This window comes from Sinocyclocheilus grahami, unplaced genomic scaffold (assembly GCF_001515645.1).
Source record: "Sinocyclocheilus grahami isolate Dianchi unplaced genomic scaffold, SAMN03320097.WGS_v1.1 scaffold155.1, whole genome shotgun sequence".
NCBI lineage: Eukaryota > Metazoa > Chordata > Actinopteri > Cypriniformes > Cyprinidae > Sinocyclocheilus > Sinocyclocheilus grahami.
In genome coordinates, this window is record NW_015505334.1 from 690848 (window position 1) to 701048 (window position 10201).

A 10201-nucleotide genomic window follows, 5' to 3' on the forward strand; every position below is an offset into this window, starting at 1 on the left:
CCCAACTTTTGATGTGATGTGTTTGTTGTTGCGGTCATCGTGTTTTTTTTACATTATCCATTTATTAAAGTCTACTTCAATACTCCACTCTGTTGTTGTAATGTGTGCAATAGAGGGTTAAAACCCAGGCATTAAATCAATAAAACAAGTGTTACGTTGATTTATTCTATGCAATGTCCAAAAAAAAAAAAAAACAATGCCCAAGATGACTAAAACAACTCCAAAGGGACAGACAGGAATCGGACTATAACGACTGATAGAAAAACACACACGCAGTAAACTTTCCATCCTGTGTTTAGATTAAATCCTAGGTCTTCTTGTCTTCTAAGAAGTTTCTTAAAATGTAGCGAGTTTATGATTAAAACAAGAAACCCAAGTAAAAGTATCTTGATTTAGGAATGTTTAGATATCTGTATTGAACAAAAAAAAAGACAAACATACCGAGGAAGATAGTCTCATAGTTTGTAGTGCATGCATCATTTAATGCAATGACTTTATGAATTTAAGAAGTTCTTTTCTGATTTAAGACCTGCGAAAACCCTGCTAAATGAAAATGGAAAATATAAAAATAAAACTAATTCAAAATATTAAATTAAATACAATAGCATCTCAATGATACTAAAACGACACTGATCCACACAGCAAGCATACAATAACAATACCAGAGAGGAGTTTGGGTCTTTAAACAGGGTGAACATCTGTGTCGTGAGTCGTGACTGTCTCAGATACTATTTATCAGGCCCTCAGCTTCATCCAAACTTCAAAGAGCCCCGACTGAGTCTCAAATAAGGCACCCAATAACCAGTTATAACTTTAGCATTTTCTATACCACAGGGGAGTACGTGAAAATACTCGCTCAAGACAAGCACATCCGTCCGCCTCCTCCACACAGCTAGAAATGTCATCAAGCAGACCCCTGGGATCGTTATTACACAATTCTGTGCATGCTCTCCAACGTTGATGATTTAGTCACAGTCTTTTCCCTCACTGTACTGTAAACATTACTCAGGAAGCTTCCATCAGACAGATCTGTTTATTAACTAATGCATTTCAGAGTACTTCTACTTAGGACCAATAGTCACTTAAACTATATAACTATATATTAAGCCAGAACTCTTTTAGAGATAAAACTGTTGACCATTTCAAAGGTTTTCAATATTTCTAGACAATCAGCAAGCCACTGGATCATGGGTATAAACATAATAAGCTAAATTTTCTTAGTAGCATTTTTTTATACTGTCTTTCATTAAGTAAACAGACTAACATGAGTCCATTTTACGATTCTTACTTTTTTTTCATCTTCTACACGTACTCCCTTGTTGAAAACTCTGGATATGTCAAGGTGTCTCCTGTTTTGACACCTGCCTTCAAATTACAAGCTAGCAATGACTAATTTGCGTTTGCTGGTCTGTAGTTTTAAAACTGAAGTCAGTTTTGACAACAGCTATCTACGTAAACTAATACGTAGCATGATAAATAAACAAGACATAAGTAAAACTGTGAGCATTAATGGAGATGTTTCAAACGGGCTATTAGCATCTCAGGAGAAGGCAACAGCTGACAGCTTGTGTGCTCACTGCTCTCTCTGAAACTGCAATAAGAACAAACACAACGACAGTTCATCTGAGTTACCTGCTCAATGGCCAGCTGCACTTCTGGAGTAAGGTGTAATATGGCCTCCAAATCTTCCACAAACTCTAATTCATCGTCCTCCATCATTGTGAACAGTAAACAGTCGTTTTATTTCCCTGTGCTGACGTGAATACTTCTTTACTGGTGTCATGCGCAGGAAAAATATGATTCATTAGCGCCATCTGTGGCGCTGGAGGCTCAACACGAACCACTGGTGATTTTGGCTAATCATTTTCACTTTTGATAACATTTATAAAAGTAGTGTTTAACTATTTTCATGATATTGGTCTGTGGCGAATCACCTGAATCTCACGTAACGCTGTAATATTAGATCATATTTTAGAAAAGTGTGATACATTTCAGATTTCTGAAATGGAAACTGGGGGCATTTCCTTGTTCATTCATTCATCAGTCTGAGATGGCAGGAGAAGCAGATTTATCATAAAATAGTGAGGATCAAAACTCCACAAAAAGAGAGCAAAATTAGTGCACAGAAGGATCTGATTCTCAAACGAATGTCTCTAATGAGCCCGTGCTTTTTTATTAATGAAAAGCAAACAGCATATACTGTACATTTGAGTACAATTGAACAGGTTTAAAATGACTACTGACTACTGATTTCTCTCTGGCACCCTAGCTTAAAGTTCAAGATTAGCTCACTGTGAATTCAAGATCCCTGCTGATGTGTACTTTGTTTCTTAAACTGTAAATGATTGATCTTATTACTCACTGAGATTCTGTCTCTAAGCTCTCAGACATGAAAGAGTCCACAGAGGAGACACAAGATGCCTCAGGAGCAGGACACTCTCTGCTATAAAATAAGAGAAGGACTGACTAAATGGAGGGATATTTTCACTTGGTGAGTGGATGCAAATGTCCATACAGTGGTTTCTGTCAGTTTCAGACCACATTGAGAATCTGTTGTCTTTTTTCTTTGCTCTTTGGATCTGAAGCTGTATAACATGATAGTCAGGGTTCAGTGTTTTAGTATTATTTATGTACTATTGTAGTAATTATTAATATTTTGAATTAGCATTCTTTTTTTTTACACTTCTTTGTTGTTATATGTTTTTTTTTATCTACTTCGTTGTAATTTTAATTTATTTCAGTAATTTTAGAAATCCAACTTAGACCTATTTCAGTTAATTGCCATTTAAGTGTTTTTTTTTTTAAGTTTGGGTTTTTATCTAATATTTATATTTTATTTTATTTCAGCTTTATTTCAATTACTGAACAGGAAATGGACTATTCTTAATAGTTTTAGTTAACAACAGCAACACTGTCAGGTTTTATTTTTCAGTGAACCTTTTGCTTATTGTTATGCCGTTAACATAATTTGTAATGAGAAATGTTAACATTAAATATATCAAATTAAATGATTATTATTTAAAAAAAATTTATAATGTATATTTTAAACACCATATATTTTATTAGCAGAGAGAGGACTTTAGCACTTTATGAATAGTGCATACCAGTATAAAAACCCTCATCAATTGGTGTACAGTTATTCCAGCCAATGTTCATTGCAGGCAACTGTTTAAAACTCTGCTGATGGGACAAGGCCTCTCAGCACTGATCTGTGGGACTGCTGTAACATCTCAGTATCTGGCGTCCGTTTACTATCTGAATACACCTATGCTGCAGAGCTTCATTAATTACACCCTTCTGGGCATCACTTACACTATTGCACTGATCTTCAGACGAGGTATTCATGTGTTCATTCTTGTCCAATCATTAATGTTTTTCAATGATCTGCTACTGGTATCCATTTTTTTGGCATGTAATATTAAGGATACCTTTCTTTTAATATAGGTGATGGCAATATTTTGCAGATATTAAAGACAAAATGGTGGAAGTATCTATTGTTAGGACTGACAGATGTGGAGGCAAATTACGCAGTGGTGAAAGCATATCAGTACACCACATTAACCAGCATACAGGTGACAGCTTTTTCTGGATGTAATGATATACACTGTGCTTACACTACCACTCAAAAGTGAGGGGCTGCATTTATTTGATCACAAATACAGTAAAAACACCTTTATTGTGAACTATATTTAAATTTTAAAATAACTTTTTCTATATATAATTTATTCCTGTGCTGGCAAAGCTGACTTTTGATACTTCAATTTACTGACCCCAAACTTTTGAACTGTAGCGAAGGTTCTGAATTTGCATTTCAAAACGTGTCTCTTGTAATACATTGACAAAAGAAGAATCTGATTTAAATTCACAATGCAATCTGTTGTTTGACTAACTGACCCTATTGTCTGCATTTCAGCTGCTGGACTGCTTTATTATCCCAGTTTTGATGATCTTGTCCTGGTTCTTCCTGAAGACCCGCTATAGGATCATTCACTACGTAGCTGTATGTCTTTGTCTGGCTGGGGTGGGAGCCATGGTGGGAGCGGACATCCTCGCTGGCCAGGACCAGGGATCTTGTGAGGAGCAAGCTGCTTCTCCAGAATATAATTGAACAGAAAACACAGGTGAAAACGTAAACATTATTCATTCCTGTGTCAACAGCAAGTGACATTCTCCTCGGTGACGGTCTGGTTCTAGTCAGCGCCACTCTGTATGCCATCTCTAACATGTGCCAGGAATACACAGTGAAGAATCTGAGCAGGGTGGAGTTTTTGGGCATGGTCGGCCTCTTCGGGTCAATCATCAGTGCAATACAACTGTAAGATTCGTGCATGAATCACAAAAACAGTAGACCAGTTGCTGAACTCCATGCAGTTCCACATCATCTGCACCATTTTATTTTGTCACCTACAGAGGGATTCTTGAACATAATGAAGTGTCTAAAATTCAGTGGACATGGGAAATTGGTAAAGTACAGCAATGCGAAATAAAAACCCTTTCAGTTATGTCAATGACGTCATCTAAAGGCATGATTTTTGGCTTCTCTTCTTAGCACTTATCCTGGCTGGATATGCGCTCTGCATGTACGGCTTCTATAGCTTCATGCCTGTGGTGATAAAGATGAGCAGTGCCACAGCGGTAAATCTTTCCTTACTCACTGGAGACCTCTTCAGCCTGTTTTGTGGGCTCTTTTTGTTCCAATACACTGTAAGTAATATACTTCATTAAGACAGATGTATTTTATATTATACAATTATTTATAAATATTATTATATATATAAAACTAATTTTTTTATGTAGTTTGGGGATTTGCAAGAAACATTTCTAAAAACAGTTGTCCTGCTTAATTTTTTTTGTGGAAACCAAATTTCGTTTAGGATTTTTTTAATGAATAGAATGTTCAAAAGAACAGATTTATTTGAAATAGAAATCTTTCTCTCTTTTTTAACATTATAAATTCTTTACTGTAACGTTTAATCAATGGATGATTGCTGCATAAAAGTATTAATTTCTTTCCAAAAACAGAAGATCTTACTGGCCTCAAACATTTGTGACCCTGGACCATTTGTGGTCTTAAGTGTCAATTTTTCGAAATCTGTACGTCATCCTGAATAAATAACCTTTTCATTGATGTATGGTTTGTTAGGATAGGACAATATTTGGCCGAGATACAACTATTTTAAAATCTGGAATCTGAGGGTGCAAAAAAATCTAAATATTGAGAAAATCGCCTTTAAAGTTGTCCAAATGAAGTTCTTAGCAATGCATATTACTAATCAAAACTGAAGTTTTTATATATTTACGGTAGGAAATTTACAAAATATCTTCATGGAACATGATCTTTACTTAATATCCTAATGATTTTTGGCATAAAAAAAATCGATAATTTTGACCCTTACAATGTTTTTTTGGCTGTTGCTACAAATATTCCCGTGCAATTTAAGACTGGTTTTGTGGTCCAGGGTCACATTTGAACGGTAATGTCTATAAATGAAAAAATAAATTATAAAAAAAAAAAAAATGCATAAGGGGTAGTAGTATCTATATTTGTGTCCTTAAGACTGGTTTTGTGGTCCAGGGTCACATTTGAACGGTAATGTCTATAAATGAAAAAATAAATTATTAAAAAAAAAAAAAATGCATAAGTGGTAGTAGTATCTATATATGTGTCCTTGTATTCTTATCTCAGATATTCTGGGTCATTGTGACATGGAGCTTTATATTTCTTTAATGTGTGAAGGTTTTTGAGTCCCCTGTGTCCTCTGATTACTCTTTGACCTTCCTCACCAAAAAAACACAAAACAAACAAACATATCTTAGTCATTCATTTATATACTAAACGCACTACACACTTTATGTAACTCTAACTGTTTTTATATTTAAATGAACTTCTTTCAATATTATATATTTTTTTCTACAAATGGTCCATCATTGTTGAATAAAAATAGATTTTTTTGACTGAGGTATTTCAGTCCACTTATTTGTTCTTTTTCAGTTCTCAGGACTGTATATTGTGTCATTGGTGGTGATCCTCGTTGGTTTCATCATGTTTAACACTGTCCCCACCCTGAACCGAGCTCTTGCCCCGGCATCTGATGAGGAAGGCTGTGACAATCACGCCGCTGAGTTTGATAACGACAGCACTCAAGGCTGTGTGGATGAGATAACCTGTGCACAAGCAGAGCAAGATCAAATCAAGAGCCAAGTGAATCAAAGGCAGTCATCATGTGTCGTCATAAACAGTGTTAAAATGTAGTTTTGTTAACTCCATGTTAAAACAGACCAGAACTTTTTTAATGGTTTTTTTTGTCATTATATTTTAATAGTGGTTTATGTTTATAAATCAAATGAATAAACTGCATTTGTGTCACAAGGAAGTAACTGTTAAGAGTATGACATAAATGTTCTTATCTCATGACATTTTGTGTGTTTAAACAGATCATTTATATCACTGTTGGCAAAGAAACTGATATTTATGGCCCAGTGGATCTGTGGATGCCACTGTTGTCACTTTAAACTGATTTGAAGAATCTGTTTGAAGAAAGTCTGAAGAAGCACAAAGCAGCCACAACATACAGCAATTAAATGTTACAAATAAAAAATGCATATATTTTTTTCAATGATTTATGACTGTAAGCTTCAGTGCACACAACTGACAAATAAACAACAGGCTTTTCTTTGTAGCATACATTTTTCATTTATAATAATGACCATATTTGATGTATGTTTAAGTGTTTGTGTATGAAAAAAAACTGATTACACTATTAGCATGGAAACATTTTAAAGCAGAGGCACTTAATTTAAAAGCCATGTATTTGTTAGATGCTCTTTACTATCCAGATTCTTGTGATCTTGCCCTGGACTTTCCCATTGCAATATTGCATGGTTTATCTGAGGTGGACAGCATCATTCTCCACACCAACACAAGGACTGAAGTCCTGTCCGAACTTTAAAACCACATATGAAGTGTTTGATTAGATTAATCTTTTCTGTTTTTGTCAAGTGTTATGTATGACATATTGACTGATTCAGACTATAAGGAATCATTTTATGACCTGATATGTCTTTTGATTTCAACCAAGCCCTCTCTGCTGGATGAACAACAGGGGTTGGCTGTCCCAAGCAATGAATGATGTGGTTTTACTTTGTCATCTCGTGGCATTTGTACTTTGCCAGAACGCCTTGCATTGCCAGATGCAAACCGCTCATCTTGCTCACCACAAAACCATGCCGTTTGTTTTCACTTTTAGCTTTTTTTTCTCTCACTTTTGTAATTGGTGTAAATGCATTGCTTTAAAAAGTAAAGTACACCATATTCATCAAAACTATTTTATGTAAGGGACACAAAAAATATTTTTTGATGTATAGAATATACGTATAATTTAAACACAACTTAATGCTTATATTTATGTATATATCATAGTTATAATCACCTCCGTTTTCTATAGTTGGAAGTAAAAAAAAACTGAGATAAATTTTAAAATAGCACAAAAATAACACATTTGGGAGAAAGTTACCTTTATGTTGTTTCTACTCTGAGCAAGAAACAGGTTCCGCACCATATAGGCTATTTTCATTGTTTTATTGTGTGTATAACTCGACAGTCCAATGTACTAATGCAAAATGAACAGAACAAGTAATAGAAAAAAAACGTCATTATTTATTCCCCCTCACGTCATTTTTTTAGTTCAGTTCAACACATCAGCTTGTAATTTTTAAGCAATCCCAAACACACCTTGTTTAGTTGGTTCAGGCGAGTTTGATCAGGGTGGGAACTAAAACCTAATTTTTGTACAACAAACATCACTCACAAGAATGGTTGGGTTGATTTCTCAACTATTGACCAAAAATAATCAGTTCTTTTTCTTTTTCATGTTAACTATATGGCTTTACTCAAACTGCCAACTGTAAGTGGCTTGCTAAAAGTTCTGTTAAAGGTTTAAGAAATATTGTACAGGCCACTTATGAATTTAGAGATAGTTCACACAAAAATGAAAATTCTGTCATCATTTACTAATTCTCTCCAAACCATTTGGTTCTTCTTGAACACAAAAGATTACTTATTTAGTTTAGTAATTTGACTCTCAAGTGTCCAAAAATGACTACTAAACAATAGGTAAATGTATCAAGATGTATTTTTTTATTGAACATTTTGTATTTATTTTTGCTCCTCTTATAACATAATGGACAGTTAGGTCTATACACCACCCCAAATTTACAGGCTATATACAACTTTCTCCATAGGGAAAACACATAATATATACGCATATATATAATATCAGTGTGGAAAGAGGTCTGAAAAGTTGCCCCAACATATATATAACTGTACATGGTCCCAGAAATTGAAAATAACAATAAAAAATTAGCACTGAAACAAAAATCATCCATCTACATGCAAAAACAGCCACATCAACTAGTCTAAGAATGTGTACATCCTACAGAGTGCGAATACACAAAAGTAAAACCTGACAACCAAAATAAAAAGTGTAATAACAATGTGTTCTCTCTCACATGCTTACAGAAGCTAAACAAATGCAGGGACTCTTGCGCAACATAACGCTAGTGTGATTGGTAAACATGGCTTGCTCTTACTGGAACAACCGACAGGGATCACAGTGTTAGTTTTAAATCAAATCTCTTTGTACGTACAGGCTGTGCTCTACCTGCAGAACTGTGTAGCGGTCAGTGCAGCTCAATACAGACATCTTCCCGTCCATGAATCCTTCAGCATCTCTCAGACTCTTACAACTGTCCTGAAGCCTAAAAGATGTTCATTTAAGGAACACAAAGTGGCATCCATTCATCTTCCCCTGCAACATTATTAGTCACAAAAACACCAGCACAAAGCCTCTGAGAAACACACAAATGCATGGAAATGTAACACTCTGCTACTTGAAGAAATAGCCATGCAGTTATTTCCTGCACATATAATAACCAACATTTATCACCAGTGGCAAGATGAAGGCATTGAATGTGTTGCAATACATTCGCAATGACATCCAGAACAACGTTTGCGCTGTTGCAAACTAATGGCTGTTTGAGATGGTTCCCCTCAGTGGAGCTGAATTCATACACCACTGAGCTTGGATGTAAGTACTGTAGGTGGCTTTGTTAGTGAATAACATAGAGTGCAGTTGCAGCAAGAGAACAATAGGGGGCAGCATTGAACAGGACTCCAGATTGACGTTAAAAGGCACTCCTGTCAGATTCCCAGACTCATGTGACAGTCACACAACAATAGTGTCTATGCCAGCTAGAGCACTACAGATAAATCATTTAAACGCTGTAAAAAGACATCTCACATACGCTTCTGGTGTCTAAAATGTATATCAACTACATGATTGACTATTGTACACTGCAAAAATGATTTTCTTACTCAGGATTTTTGTCTTGATTTCCAGTAAAAACCTAACATTTTTAAATCAACATATATTTATACACTTGCAAAACAAAATGACTTGAGATATTAAGTCTTGTTTTCTGAATAAAAATATCAAAAGTCAGTGAGTTTATGCTTCAGTGGGGCAAGAAAGATAAACTTTATTAAAAGGGAAAATATTATTTTTCTTATGCCAACAGATTTTTGTTTGTTTGTTTGTTTAAAGCATAAGCTTACTTAATTTTGAAACATTTAGGCCCCGTTTCACAGACGGGGCTTAGACTAAGCTAGGATTAGATCATAGTTCAATTAGGACATTTAAGCAATTTTTATAAACGTGCTTAGAAAAAAAACATTACTGGTGTGCATCTTGAGACAAAACAAAGGCACTGATATATTTTAAGATTAGTCAGTGCAGGTTTCTTTCAGTTGAAACAGCTCAGACTTACATTTTAGTCTGGGACTAGGCTTAAGCCTTGTCTGTGAAACTGGGGGTTAATATCTTAATTCATCTTCCTTCTCAAGTAAATGTATCTTGCTTTAGGAATTTACAAATATTTGAAATGAAACAAACAAACAAACAAACAAATATTAAGAAAATCATTTCTCCAGTGTAATTATGATGCTACATCTCGCATCAACTATAGTGGTAACGTCAAACTGACCTGGTAAATTGATTTTAAATCGACAGTTCAACAACAACAAAAAAAAGAGACAATTCTGTCATTATTTACTCAAGTCGTTCCAAACTTTTATGACTTTCTTTATTCTGCAGAACACAAAAAGAAGCTATTTTGAAGTGTTTTTGTCCAGACAATGAAAGCC

At 34.9% G+C, this 10201-nt stretch overlaps 1 protein-coding gene across 1 annotated transcript; it reads left to right on the forward strand.

The window, feature by feature from the left end:
• The first annotated feature begins 2386 nt into the window (after positions 1 to 2386).
• LOC107592616 (solute carrier family 35 member F2-like) lies at positions 2387 to 6274 on the forward strand. The gene is made up of 8 exons (XM_016282150.1): positions 2387 to 2491; positions 3162 to 3337; positions 3445 to 3572; positions 3914 to 4073; positions 4159 to 4315; positions 4411 to 4463; positions 4550 to 4704; positions 5993 to 6274. The coding sequence occupies exons 1-8, from the start codon at positions 2418 to 2420 to the stop codon at positions 6251 to 6253; spliced, it is 1164 nt and encodes a 387-aa protein (XP_016137636.1). The 5' UTR covers positions 2387 to 2417; the 3' UTR covers positions 6254 to 6274.
• Positions 6275 to 10201: the final 3927 nt, after the last annotated feature.